This window comes from Trachinotus anak, unplaced genomic scaffold, assembly GCF_046630095.1.
Source record: "Trachinotus anak isolate AG129_WGS33_773 ecotype Australia unplaced genomic scaffold, CSIRO_AGI_Tana_v1 ptg000045l, whole genome shotgun sequence".
Lineage (NCBI taxonomy): Eukaryota > Metazoa > Chordata > Actinopteri > Carangiformes > Carangidae > Trachinotus > Trachinotus anak.
In genome coordinates, this window is record NW_027273896.1 from 33950 (window position 1) to 48858 (window position 14909).

A 14909-nucleotide genomic window follows, 5' to 3' on the forward strand; every position below is an offset into this window, starting at 1 on the left:
ACAGGTTTCTGAAACTCAGAGTGAGCTGTTCCACTTTCACCATCTTCACCCCTCACTCCTGGCTCATCCAAACACAGTCTAAGAGGTGGGGCATGTGTGAAGCTGAGACTTCAGTGAAAAGCATACGCTCACCCACCTGTCACTCAAAGAGGCCAAGCCCTCAATTCTCCACGATTAGTCCTTAATAAAATGTAACCAGGTGAGTTCTATAAAATTCAGCTATACAGTTGTCATGAAGGAGGAAATTATCTCTAGAGACCAGAACAGTTTTTGTACCAGGATGTAAACATGTTTGTTTCTGCTGTAAAGTTGGACATTTGAACATGGGAGTCTATGGGGACTGACTCACTGCTGGAGCCAGACTCTAGTGGTCGTTAGAGGAACTGCAGCTTTTAGATCTTCACTGTTGATGCTTCATGGTTCAGACCTGGAGGTTGATGTTTGGTTGTCAGGCTGGACCAGCGTGAAGCAGCTTCAGCCTTGTGTACTGTATAAAGTCAACACTGTGGAACCAATGACTGTTGTAATATTACTAGTTATTACTGGTTATTATTAAATGTGCGTTCTTGTAACATGTGGAACGATGGTCCCATAAAGACACACACAGAACATTACGCAGTGAATCTGTCAAACACAACTCATTTATCTCAATGCAACAAAAGTCAAGAATCATTAGAATAAGATGTAAAACATTTCCTGTACAGCAGCAGGGTTTGTTTTTCACTTGGTAAGTTGAGTTAGAGAAGCTTTGTAAATAAATTATTCTCATGTCAACAACTAAACAGTGAGACGCGGCCTCTCCGTCACTGCTGTAACATGTCGCTCTGCTCAGACCATGGAGGAGCTGCTGGAGAAAAACTGAAAACAAGAAAACATTACGTTTCATCATCCCTGAGGAAGTTCATTGTGTTTTAAATACAAGTTAATGAGCCAAGAGCACAACATACTGAGTTGAGGAAGGGGATGTTCACAGCTGACAGCACAAATCCCAAGGCCATGGGGAAGAAGGACCTACAAGAGAAAACACAGCAGTGTGGTGCTTCATGGTTTATACATCATATCAGTTATTATGTAGGTATATTATTCAGATCACAGTGGCCCACATCAACCTGGCAACATCACTTAGCTTCATTACTGTTGTTATGATGGGACATAGATGAATGTGCAGCAACTCCACTAAAACCCCACCTGAGCTTACCTGAACAAAAGCACAAAGCCATAACTCTCCACCAGCATCCCTGTGATTGGCCAGCGGCCAATCACCAGAGCCACGCCTCCTAGGAAGAAAAAAGAGCCTCGAAACTTGTGTTTTTGGAAGAAGAAGTGGGCAGTTCTCCTGAGGCCAATGATGAACGTCAGTCCAGTCAGGAACAGGATCTGAAGGGACAGAAATCAGAAAAAAACAAGAAGAAATATTAAACACACTCTTACAGAGCCACTGTCTCATTCTGCAGCTGTCATCTTTCTCCAAACCAAAGGTAATGAATGTCAATCCAGTCAATCTAAAATCTTTTACTAAGTCTCTACTTCAGTCTGTCTCATCACACTGGATGAGATCTCATTCATGATTAGCCTGTTAGCAACATAATCACCCTTTTAATTTCACGATTAGCCTGTTAGTTTCATGATTAGCCTGTTAGCTTTATAATTAGCCTGTTAGCTTCATGATTAGTCTGTTAACTTCATGATTAGCATGTTAGCATCATGATTAGCCCTTTTAATTTCATGATTAGCCTGTTAGCATCATGCTTACCCTGTTAGCTTCATTAGCCTGTTAACTATCATAATTAGCCTGTTAATTTCATGACTAGCCTATAAGCTTCATAATTAGCCAGTTAGCATCATGGTTAGCCTGTTAGCTTCATAATTAGTCTGTTAACTTCATCATTAGCTGTTAGCTTCATGATTAGCTTATTAGCTTCATTGAATTTCATTTATGTGAATTGAGAAAAAAACCTTGTGTGTCCTTTAAACACTGAGTGAACAAACCATCAGATTATGAATAAAACGATGTCTGTTAAAGCTGTTCTCCTGAATGAAGAATTTAAACCTGACCAACATCAGCTCATCACCTCTGTCTGTCCAGGTGTGTTTGCTGTCTCTCTCTATCTCTCTCCCTCTCTCTCTGATCAGTTAATGATGTTGAAACTTCAGTATCATCAGATTAGCTTCTGTTCCTTAATAACAGCCCCAGTTCACCACACATTGGCCCAGTCCGACTCTGGGTCAATGCCTGGACCCCCCTCTCTTCAGAGTCAGGAAACAAGTAGAAACAATTCAGTGAGTGCAGAGAGGAGCTTCTGTTTTCAGAGTCCAGAAAAAGATTTGACTCTGACTCTGACATTAATAAAACAAACAGGGTGGAGGAGGCTGTTAATGTGGGAGGGTCCTGACCTGCCTCACAGCAGAGTGGAGTTGTCTTCTTCATTCTCTTACTGCAATGAGTAAAACCGTTCACAGTAGTATTTGGTTTAACACACTAATGGTCCACAGCTCTGTTTTGAACAGGCCTGCACATGAAGCAGTGCAGCAGGGAAAAGCTGAAGCCATCCAAATCTTTTCCAACTTTACAGGTGAGTTTATAGATGCAGGTCAACGACTCACAGACAAAGGAGGAGCTCGTCTGAAAGCTCTGATCCTCTAGTTTAACAGGAGTAAACAACATGTCTCTGGCTCAAACCACTGAGGAGAAATGATGCTCTAAACACAATGTGGTATTTAGGAGGGTATGTTCTTCTGTGTGCGTCAGAGGAGCTGATTTTAAATTAACTTATAAATTAGTCACTTATACAGAAGCACCTGTCATCACCTGTCATCACCTGTCATCACCTGTCCTGACCTGCAGCCTGTCGTCTGCTCCTGACTGTGTGTGAGGATAATGAATCACGGGTCACCACAACAGCAGTCACATTTGTGCATCACATGTTTAAATGTCCATGGAAGGAAAATGTTTCTTTTTTATCTCCTAAACCCAACCCCCACCCTGAGCCCGGTTCTGTTGGAGGTTTCTTCCTGTTAAAGGGAGTTTTTCCTCCCCCCTGTCTCCAAGCGCTGCTCTTTGTGGGAACTGTTGGGTTTTTCTCTGTAACAATGTAAGGTCTTGACCTGACCCTGTAAAGTGCCTTGAGATAATGTATATTATGATTTGGCGCTATACAAATAAAATTGAATTGAATTGGATTGAATTGGGTGTGTTGTTGTTTACAATGGGCTCCATGTGTTGTGCTGTAGTCTGAGCAGTAGTTGTTTCATGTGTAAGTCAGACTAATAAACCAGTTCCGGATGTCACTGGTTTCACTTCAGCACCAGTTGACAGAGCCCATTAGAAATGTGTGTATGTCAGACAGGAAGCTGGCTTGGAGGAACGCAAATTGTCACGTTCATTTGACTCTTGATGACATCCGACTGTGAGCATTATGGATGACATACGCAACGTTTTTGTGCATATGCAACATTTGGTACATGAGGCCACAGGTGACACTGGCTGTGTCAGAGATGACTCCCTCCTTTCTCCTCCCTCCTCCTGTGGAGGCCTGACAGGACTGAGGACGACTGATGGGACTGAGGGGGACTCTCTGGTTCAGTCTCTTGACACAGTGTATTGGTTCAGCCTTTGGGTTCAGTCTCTGGAATGTGGATGTGTCTGTGTGTGAGACTGTGTGTGTGTACGTGTAATTGTGACTGTGTGAGTGTGAATGTGTGTGTGTGTGTGTGTGTGTGTGTGTGTGTGTGTGTGTGTGTGTGTGTGTGATGGATACACTGAGCAGACGAGTGTCACTTTACTCACATTCCCAAAGGCCAACAACACAGAGTCAAAGTACAGCAACACACCAAAGAGCAGAAAGAACAGCCCAAAGGCCATCACACCCACACCGATCTCTGGAAGACACACACACACACACACACACACACAGTAACAGTTAGAGCAGGACGATGTGTTGGTCCTGCTCTCAGTAGTTTCTGTAGATGTAAATCTCTTAGAACAACTCACAAATATATAAAAAAACAAACAAACATATATTTCCCAAAATGACAGTCACACAGCTCCACAATGATAACACACTGTTACACAGTGGTAACACACTGCTAAGCTAAATCATCACAGGTCTGCCTGAAGCTGTGACAACAGCGTGATGCAGGTCTGATGTCACCTTCAGAAGCCTACTATTGGCAGCTCAGTGGAGAGCAGAGAGCATTGTGGGTAGACACGATTGCAGTCCATATTAGCATGTGGCTGTGACCGTCCTCTACCTGGTCTTCATTCAGCTCAGGTGAGAGCCTGTTTCTCTTCAACCTGACCCTCCAAAATGTCTGTCTGTGGGGGGGTCAGGCCTCTGCTCTCTGCTCCCCAGTCACTCACAGCTCCACTAACATGTTAGAAGAGAGGGATTGTGGGAAGACTTACTCTGTAGCTCAGTCACGGCTACCATGGTGTTTGCTGATGTCCTCCTCTTCCTCCTCTGAGTGTTGAGTGCTGTCTGAGAGCTCTCCTGCTCTCAGCTGTGACCTTTGTTCGCTGATGTTGTCAGTGTGTGAACATTAACCAGAGCAGATGCACACTGACCCCTCAACACAGGGATTCTCAGGTGAAGGCTCAGTTACCTGAGTGATGTCATCAGCCAGTCAAACACAGGTAGTGTGTTTATCTCTTGTCTTGTGATTGTGTCTGCTGGGTCTTCTTCGACCATTAAAACCATTAAAACCATTAAAACCTGAGAACTGGTTTCAGTGTGTACTTCACTGTCTTCACTGATAAAGAACCTCACTCTGTTGTTCTGATGAGCTCCATTGTCCTTACCTGCTGTGGACTGAAACCATGACGACATGAAACGCCATCTGTGTAGGAGGGATCTCAGAGCTGTGCAGATGTTGTACAGGTGTTGTACAGCTGTCTAACATTTCCTCAGCTCGTTTCTCTGATAACTCCAGATCCAGATGTCCAACGACTAAAATCCTTCATCTGGTTCAAACACAGAGCTGAAAAGCACCAAGGTGGAGAAAGAGGATCTGAAACATGAGACTTCAAACTGGATCAAAGTCAGTTTGAGCTTCTGTCAGACAAACAAAACACTGACACATGAGCAGAGAGGATATGATGTCACTGACAGGTGACCAATGAAATGGAGCCTTATCTTTTCTTAACATTAGTGATGATGTCAGTATAACTTCAAAGGGATTTTTGTTGAATCAAACAGAGGAGAGGGATCAGAACATGATGATGTGAACCAATCGGAGGTGAAGAGTGTTTGAAGGTCATGTGGCTTAAACACAGTGTATCATAAAGTGTGAACACAGTGTAACACAGTGTAACACACAGTGCTGTGGCGAAGCAGTTTTACAGCATCAGTTACACAAACCTACAGGTTCATCTTCATCACAGGTGTGTGTCATGTTAACGTCCCTCAGGTGGAACAGTGACACTTTACTCAGATCATATGTTATGTGTTTGTGTGAACCTCTGGACCTGAGTCATGGAGACACAGACACTGTGTCCTCCTCCTCCTCCTCCTCCTGTCAGCTGAAAGAATCCAGTCTGGGTGTGTTTCTGCTCTTTATTCATTCACATACACTTTGATATAACAATAGAGCATCATCAGGGACCTGCAGGTGAGGGCAGGCTGGACAGGTGAACTCAGGAGACTTTTGGCAGTGAACTTCATCATCATCGTCTGGTGGATTAAAACAACAGCAGTAAATATATCATCATCATCATCATCATCATCATCATCATTCAGACACTGTGATGAGAAACATTATTGGTATACATTCACTTTATTGCAGGTTTTCTGAAAGCAAGCGTTTTATTATTATTTGTCTCTTTGCATAGTTCAAGCAGTTTGTCTGTTTCCACAGGAGCAGTGGTTACATGTAAAACTGTATGTACACTGGCCACAGTATAGACGTGTAGATTCTGTAGGCTATTCGTCACAAATGCTACATCTAGTATCAAATATCAGACTCCACCTGTTCAGATCCCAGTGAATCCAAAAATATCTGTGTTCTGTCCTTGAGCAACAACGTGAACACAACATGAACACAACGTGTCGTCTGTGAAAAACCTTGAGTGAAAAATTCAACCTGTCAACTGGAGCATCTAAAAAAATATGTATGGCCTCTGTGAACTGATTCCCTTCTTAAAAAAGAAAAAATAGACGTTTCTCTGAAGTCCTCCTTTGTTTCTGTGCAGTGAGTCGTTAATCTTCACAATAAAAGTCCATCTTCTACATCCTGTAACAAACTGTCTGATAACAACAGATCTGAACACACACTGAGGGGAGGGGCAAGGAACAGACTCAGGGGAGGTGTGTGTGTGTGTGTGTGTGTGTGTGGTCACAGAGCTCAGATCAGGAGGAAGCTAAAACAAAGAGGTGAAGGTTGAACATCATAGTTTCTATAAGTTGTATTTTTCATCTGATGTGTAACATTATTTTTTAGACACTGAGCATAAAATAAAACACAGTGGTGACATCACAGGTTTTACAGTCATGTGACCTGGCGTAACGAGTCAGAATTAAAAATGTAGTAATATGAAAAAAACAAGGTGAATCCATTTCACTGTGGCGCTGCTAATGAATTCAAAGGTTATCACTGTGCGTAGCTTTGACCTTTGACCCTTTGATTATTGAGTTTCCTCCAGATTCAAACTGTGTGAGTCATGAACACACTGACATGTTTCACACTATGGCACTGATGATGATGACATCACTATTTCAGTGATTAGTCCTGTCACATGACTGCATCGATAACTCCTCTCCACTCTGACACTAAGGTCACTTCTAGATCCACGTACACAAACCACTGACACACAACATACTTCACCCACAACAAGTCCACATTCACTGAGGTGGAGGAGGTGGAGGAGAAGGAGGGGGAGGGGGAGGGGGAAGAGGAGGTGGAAAAGGAGGAGGAAGATGAGGTGGAGGAAGAGGAGGAGGGGGTGGAGGACGAAGAGGTTGAGGTGGCGGAGGAGGAAGAGCAGGTGAAGGAGGAGGAAGAGGTGGAGGAAGAGGTGGAGGAGGAAGAGGTGGAGGTGTGGGAAGAGGTGTGGGAGGTGGTGGCAGCTCTGCCTCACATGAACTACACTCATATGAGACTGTTGTGGAGGTCTGGGCTCTGGAATATGACGGTCTCGCAGAGTGGGGTCCAGGGACCAAGTTGAGGTCTGTGCTCTGGTCTCGGGTACAATCCTTGTGTGACCACCTGATGGTCAACAGCTGTTGTAACCATGAGACTGATAAATGTTCCACCTGGACCAGACTCTGATCTGGATTGGTCCCTTCTTTTCTCTCAGACAGATGAGTCTGAACATCTGGACACTGATGTGTCTGTGAATCAGCTGTGATACAGCTCAATATAAAGTCCAGGTGACTTCCTGCTCTGCCCTGCAGGTGACACACAGTGACATCAGCTGACAGAGGCCAATGACCTTTACAGAGTCCCAGCTGAGGTCATAGTATAAAGTGTCCTGACCTCTGACCTCTGTGGGGCCTAAATCAGACTCTCCCTGCAGTCACTAAGATCCCTGTGAACATTTTATCGGCTGACAGACCACAAACATGACAGCTGGACCACATCTGTGTCCGTAGAGACCTGGAGGAGTCTCAACAGAACCGTCATGCTCTGAAGAACCTGAAGCTGAGGAGACAGGTTTACATCTGATCCTGACTCACTGTCAGCAGCGATGCATGCTGGGTTGTGGTCATGTGAGGCTAATGGTTGCATGTGAATGTAAGTGAGAGCAGACAAGCATGATGGGATGGGGGTGTAGGGGTGGAGGTCTGCGTGAAACAGGCATCACAGTGAGTCCTCAGCACCTCAGAGTCAGACCCTCAGTCTGAGCCCTCTCCTCCCTGATGGAGATAAGATGATAGTGAACATCCTGTTTTTCAGAGTCCAGGAGGAGGTTGGAGGTTTCGGTGAGACTCCACTCAGTGAGAGCTCAATCTGGTCTCATCCCAGTCTCTGTCCACTGGTTCACGAATCTTCTTGTCAACATCAAAACCTCAGTTCACTGTAAAACATCTTCTCGTAATCTTTACTGTGTAAAACATGTCCTGAGCTAACTGAGATAGAAATATTACACCACTTGAAGCTGGTTGGAGACTTGCAGCCACCCTATGTGCCACAGGACACAGGGGGAGGCTGCCAGGGGTTGGATGGTCTGGAGTCTGGGGGGTGAGCTTCCATGTCTGTTTTGAATCCTGGAAAACTCCTCTGACAGATTTCCGTGCTTTTGTTGTGTCAGTTTGGGTGCTAACAAAAATAAAAGTGTTGTCTGGGGTCATCTCCATCGTTCAGTCCGTTCTGTGGCTCCTCAGAAAGACGCTCCATCAAACTTGACAGCAGCCAGGGCCTGAGCTGAGACACAGAGACAGACAGGTGAGACAGACACAGGTGACTCATCTGGAGTGTTTACTGTCGTGGGAGATAAGAGGGACTCTGACTGCTGTTACAGCAGGATGTGTGTTTACATGGCATGCCAACATTGATGTTCCACTGGAAGGTCTCTACTTGATGGGGAAAAATTCTCAACACAAGATCAGGCTCGTTCTCATCTCATGGCCTACCTCTGCGGATGGAGCTGCTCAGTTGTGATGTGGGACACAAATTGGACCTTGTGTTGAGAATTCAGAGGACGGACTGACGAACACTCAAGTTTTTACAAGAGCAGGACATTTTCTCAGAACAACTAACTCTGGTTAATTCTGGTTAACTCTGTTTAACACTGTTTAACTCTGGTTAACTGTTTAAATACGCTTAATTCTGGTTAACTCTGGTTAACATTGTATGACTTTGTTTAAGTTTGTTTAACTCTGATTAACTCTGTTTAACATTGTTACTATCATTAACTCTGTTCACCTCAGTTTAACTCAATTTAATCATGTTTAACTGTTTAACACTATTTAACTCTGTTTAACTCTGTTTAACTCTGTTTAACTCTGCTTATCACTGTTTAACACTTAGTTTAACACTGTTTAACACTTTTTAATTATGTTTAACAATGTTAACCTCTGGTTAACTCTGGTTAACACTGTTTAATTATGTTTAACACTGTTTAACACTGTTTAAATCTGGTTAATTCTGGTATTTAACACTTCACCAGTGAAATCTGTGTCCTGATAGGTCTGAGGGTCATCACCAGGTCGCCATCAACCAGCAGTAGTATAACAAGTGTCATTATCATCAGTGGGTGGAGTCAGGAGGATCGTGTGCAGGAAGGGGGGGGGGGGGGTGCGCTGGTGTGGTGAACGGATACTCACCTTGTCAGAATCACACCTTCATGATGTGGGCGGAGGTGGGGAAGTCGGCAGAGGAAGGGGGAGGGGCCAGGCTGGTCGGGGAAGTGGGGGGGCTGGGGGCGCACTGGGCTGGAATGAGATGGAGGGAGGTGGGAGGAGTGAACAGAGGGAGAAATGGAGAGCAAAACAAAACAAGGAGTGAGCCAATCAATGAGAGAAGACCGGTGAGAGGTGGAGCGCCAGAGCATCCACAGGTAAACAACACTGCTCAGACTGGGTTATCACCTGTCCTTTAAAGACGTGTCCACGCTTGTGGACCTGTTTACATATGATGTGGGACTGCCCTGATGTGAAACACTTTTGGTCTAGAGTTGCACATGTTTTATCGGACGTAACCTCCAAACGATTCTAAATGAATGTCACAAAGTCACAGAAGACTTTTACTTTACCTGAAAAGATATTAGTATTAAGGTGGAAGCCTCCCCATAACTTGAGATCTCCCAATAGATAATCTCATTACTAAATAACATGTCTGTGGAACTCTCTATAGCTCGATTCAATGGTGCAAAGACAAATACAACTGATACCCTGTCCAGGGCAGTGGAAAATGACCCAATCTGTGAAAATGCCTGACAGTATACAGTGTTCACAACCTCCAGTACTGTGGGAAAACAATAATTAAAAATTGATTTAAATAAAGACGTATCCGACTTTTAAAGACATGTCTATATCAGGCTCACATGTTAGTCCCCTGACCTCTGCAGCTCTACTGAGCTGTGGTGTTACAGAAGGACGAGACTCAGCAACCATCATAAAGGAGGAGAATCATTATGGACCTGGACCTGGAGTGTGTAAGTGGTGATGCACCTTACATCAATAACTTCATGTTTAGACTCTACAGTCAGCAGCCCTATGAGTGGCAGTGATGCTTTAAGCTAAATGCCATTGTCAGCATGCTAACATGCTCACAGTGAAAAATGTGTATTAGTTCATGTTTACCACATTTACCACTTCAAGTCATTGTGTTTTAACATAAACCTGATGAAAGGTCAGGGGTCACCACAGATATTATCCTCTGAGGACCATGAATGCTCAGAGCAGATATCAAAGCACTGGATCATAAAAACCCTGACAGACCACCAGGCTCATAGAGCTTCATCCTCTGCACAAAACCTCTCACCAGTGATGGGGACTTAGTTTGATACTGTTCATGGTTGCCATGGTTACATGTTTCTGCCTCGCCTCATTTTACAGTTGATTAGAAATACTTGTTACAGTGACCTCTGACCTCAAGAACACAGCAGTGAACACAAAGGCATTTGAGTCACAGCAAAGAACAACAACACAGCATCTGTCACTGTGAATACACTTCAACAGAATATGGGATCATGCATCAACATGAGTGCTCAGGTGTAGATACATTATCATATCAGTGTTTCCCCTGCTTTGGGGGGGGGGGGGGGGACACCTGGAACATCGGGATCTGAAACAACACGTGAAGATCAACACAGAGCTCATGAATCATGAAGGTGATGGGTCAGAACAGAGCTCTGTCATCTGAGGAAGGTAACAGTTAGTGTGGCGGTGGTCGTGTTGTTGTGTTGATGGTGTTGTCATGGTGATGGTGTTGACATAGCAATGGCAGTAGTTTGGACAGTGACCTCACCTGAGAGAATGCGGCTGCGACGAGATGCCTCAGCAGCTAGAGCACAGGAGATCTCGATCCTCTTCTCCTGCTCCTGCAATTGCTGCTGGGAGGTGATGGGAGCTCCGCCATCCACCGGGCCGTCCAGAACTGGAACCATGTTCTGGAGACTGACACACAGACAGGTGGTCTAATTAAACAGGTCTACAGGTGTGACATCAGGTCCTAACAGATTTTAGGAGGGTGTTCTTTAAAACTGGACCTAAACGTGTGACAGAAAACTGATCCTTTAAATGCAACTCAGACCCACTTGGACTTGGCGATGAGGGTCTTGATCCGCTCCAATTTCTTCTGCTTCTCCTTCTGCTCCTCAGGACTCAGAGGAGTGTTGTCCTCCACATCCAGGTAGCGCTCTGGGATCAGAACCTTCTCAGGAGCCATCAGCTACAACACACAATACACAAAGATGAACCAGGAGCCTGTACCTTCTCTGGGTGTTGGCCCCTAGGGGCCAGTCTCTACCACAACATTCCACACTTAGAGGAGCTAATGAGTGGGGGGGGGGTGGGGGGTGGGGGGGGGGGGGGGGGGGGTGGTCATGGTGCTCTCACCTCTCTGCTGACCTCCAGGTCATAGTGATCTGGTTCCACCTGTAACCGTCTTAGGCGAGCGATTTCCTCCCGAGGTGACTCCTGGCCCTGACCTCGAACCGCCATCTCCAGGTCTTTGATGTCGATCTCATGAGCTGTGAGCCGCCTGCGAACCTGTCCACACATGCACGCACACACACACATACACACACACACACACAGTGTAACTATCTGTTTCAAATTAGAGGGAAGTCCTGTTGAAGTGGATTCATGTTAAAGTTGTTAAAGTTCTCCAGATGTTTATCTCACAAGTGAACATCTGGATATAAACACAAGGTTTTTTAGTCATGACATCATCACATGGTTGGTCGTACCACTTTGTAGTTGGCTGGAGACTGGCCACCTGACAGGTTCAGACTCCGCCTCTTGTCCCTCACAGAGCTGCTCTGGTTGCGGCGGATCCGCTCGTTCTGCTCCTCCAAACTCATCTTGGACTTGATCTCTGCAGGAAACACGGCGCTCTTTGGACGTTCCTGAGACAGGGAGGGGCCACAGAGACACTTCAATTCAGGTGGTCTCAGACCTGGTCCTGCTGGGGCTCAGCTGATTACACAACAGACTGAACCGTGAGCTGGACTCTGAGGTTCAAGTCCTGGTTCATGGACAGATGTTTCAATCATGTGTCACATGGCAGTGATGGAAATAAACCAATGAGACGTGAGCAGTCCCTGAGCGGCAGGCTTCATTGGGATTGATGAAACAATAAAACATCAGGACTCATGGTGACAGAAGCTTCTTATCAGTCTGACTATCAACAGCTGTGTCTTACTTTTGGGGCCACAGGGGCCACAGGGGCCTCATCCTTCAGAGGCTCACTTGAAGACCACCACTAGACTATCCCATTTCAGAGGCTCCTTCAAACATGTCCTTAATTTCCTGGACCACGAAGGCTCCAATAGGTGGAGCCTTCGTGGTCCAACATATCCCAGGATTCATTGTGTCAGTAAATAATCTGTCATCAAACAGCACAGACAGAGAGTCCGAGGATCACACTGTATGTCAGTGTTGTGTTTCAGCTCAGTTCAACCAGAGACCAGACCAGACCAGACCATCTCATTTAGGTTCAGTGTTAATGGCCACACCTTTGTAGATCAATCAAGATAGACAGATTGATAGATTAATAGATTGATAGAATGATAGATAGATTGATTGATTGATTGAATGATTGATTGTCCAGTCTCCTTGTGTTCTTGGTAGATCATGTCCTCTGAAGGATGTGGATCTGAACTGGGACACAGCTGATGTTTCATGTTGGACTTCCTGTTTTCAGTCAGTATGGTGGTGAATGACACTGCTCTTTATTTATGTATTTTTGGTCCCTGACCTTTTCCTGTTGATGATGATGATGGTTCTGTATACATAAAGTTATGATTATTGACTGTGATTTTCATGATGGTTGGTGGTCATAAAGTATCTATTGTGCTGGTAATTATGTGATCACAGTGAGACCAGGACACAGTGGTCTAGGCTCTCAGACCAGGACTGAGATCCTGATTAGTTTGGAGGCTTTTGGTTTCTCCTCAGTGTAGACTGAGGTTCAGATTGACAGGAGGAGTAGATGAACTCACCCTGGAGACTCCATTAGGCAGTCTGCCGCTGTGCCGGACTGGAGCAGAGCTGCTGTGTACTTTGTCTGTGGGGGACTTGGTTCTAGGAGGAACGATGCCAACTGGCACAGAGGGGACACAAGATACATTCAGAACCATGGGAAAGAAGAGGAGGTGGGATTCTCAGGGTCCCTGGGTCTAATCACACTCTGACATCCTGAACTGGATTATGGTTCATATACAAACATCATCAGTGTGATCCTTCCTCCCCGAGGTCAGGAGTTCACTGCTGCATCAGGATTATCACCATCAGAACCTGAAGAAACTCAGTGAGAGGTTGTTGTACCTTTATTCATGCTGGACTGCCGGTCCTGGACCTGGACCTGGTCCTGCATCTCACTGACATTGCTCTGTTCTCCAAACCTGGGCTGTAACAGATAAATGTGACATCATTCTCAGGTCATCAACAATGAAACTGAGGCTACACAGATGATATGATGCATCAGCTGATGCATCATGTGACCAATGACGGGGCGGCGTGGTAACACCCTTGGTGTACCTGTGGTGGCAGAAACAACACATGAATGACCTGATCACATCAATGTGAACGACCATGACGTTTCAATCTCAGTGATTCAGCTCAGTGTTCTCTCTGCTGCAGACCTGAAGACCAGGAAGAACCTCCGAGAGCAGGAGGAACCCCGAATTCTCCTGAAGAACCAATCCACACAGGTCAGCAGTGTTCTCTCACAGGTAGAGCTGTTACCTCTGGTCCTGTCTAAATACAGCTTCAGGTATTATGAGTACTGATCTAATCCTTCATACTAACTGATCCATTCTTCTTCTATGATCTAAACATGTAGCCTCTGTAGGAGGTTGCACTGTACAGCCCTGGCAGCTACAGTTTTAGGGCAGTGAAGAACTTATGTACTGTAATGTTAGCTGTTAGCAAAATGTTAGCAAAGCTTTAATTTTGGGGGGTGGGGCTGTTTTTATCTGAACATGTGAAGATGTGTTTGTTATGATTGACAGTCAGATGTTCTGTGTCAGTCATGTGTGTGAAGGTTGGCGTCAGGGTCTGTGGTGGTTCTCTATTTGTCAGTTCTCACATAGGTTCAGGTTCAGGTTCAAGTTCAGCTTTGAGGTGAGTGTCGTCTCTGTTTGATGAGCCTGAGTGAAGGACGTCCACTGTGCTGTCCTCTGGTGTGACCACGAACCATTGATATCACAGAGTCTGACAGCTGATCTGTGGAGAACCACACACCAGCTCACAGGACTGAAGTGGTCCAGGTTTAGCTCTAACACCACATGGCACAACAACTGACATGGGTAACGGGGGGGGGGGGGGGGGGGCAGCCTCGTGGAGACATAATGGAGACACACTGGGAGGCGCAGAGGGTGGAGGGGGGATGGAGGTCTCTGGTTAAGAATGATGTTGTGACAAGATGACACTAGACAACAGTCAGGGCTGGGGGGGGGGGGGGGGGGGGGGGGACACCCAAATACCTTTCTGACGTAAGAGTCTTCACCCTCGAGGTAACCATCGTCGATGCCCAAGCTGCGTAGCCAGGCGGTGCTGTCAAAGGGCAGAGGGGGAATGGAGGGAGGGGAGGTCGGGGAGGGCTCCAAAGGGTAATAGGCCTTGGGGAGGGGAGGCCTGGGGGGGACACTTTCCTAAATCACCATAAGAGCAGGAGGGAGGGATGGGGGAGGAGAGAAGGACAGGAGGAAGAGTGAGAGTCCTGCACATCAGGAGGAGTGGTAAAAGCCAGGCAGAGCAGAAAGGAATCGTGGGAATGACTCTGTGGAATCAGGTCTAGATCCCATG

General features: G+C 45.7%; 2 protein-coding genes across 18 annotated transcripts in view; both read right to left on the reverse strand.

Annotated features, from left to right (window-relative positions):
• Window positions 1-623: 623 nt before the first annotated feature.
• Window positions 624-5018, reverse strand: golt1a (golgi transport 1A). Its single transcript, XM_071473116.1, has 5 exons — window positions 4406-5018; window positions 3788-3879; window positions 1199-1377; window positions 948-1011; window positions 624-858 (listed from the first exon to the last, which is right to left on the reverse strand). The coding sequence occupies exons 1-5, from the start codon at window positions 4428-4430 to the stop codon at window positions 829-831; spliced, it is 390 nt and encodes a 129-aa protein (XP_071329217.1). The 5' UTR covers window positions 4431-5018; the 3' UTR covers window positions 624-828.
• A 520-nt stretch (window positions 5019-5538) lies between these two features.
• The window catches only part of plekha6 (pleckstrin homology domain containing, family A member 6), a 66147-nt gene continuing 56776 nt past the window's right edge, over window positions 5539-14909 (reverse strand). For 14 of the 17 annotated variants that reach the window (XM_071473126.1, XM_071473121.1, XM_071473125.1 and 11 more), the window contains 9 exons: window positions 14588-14755; window positions 13428-13509; window positions 13103-13203; window positions 11849-12007; window positions 11496-11648; window positions 11195-11328; window positions 10906-11054; window positions 9261-9368; window positions 5539-8358 (listed from right to left, as the gene is read on the reverse strand). In XM_071473126.1, coding sequence (XP_071329227.1) covers window positions 9271-9368; window positions 10906-11054; window positions 11195-11328; window positions 11496-11648; window positions 11849-12007; window positions 13103-13203; window positions 13428-13509; window positions 14588-14755 — 1044 coding nt within the window. In that variant the 3' untranslated portion in view covers window positions 5539-8358; window positions 9261-9270. The remainder of the gene's footprint in view (window positions 8359-9260; window positions 9369-10905; window positions 11055-11194; window positions 11329-11495; window positions 11649-11848; window positions 12008-13102; window positions 13204-13427; window positions 13510-14587; window positions 14756-14909) is intronic. The other 3 variants (XM_071473127.1, XM_071473129.1, XM_071473123.1) reach the window with 2 other exon arrangements.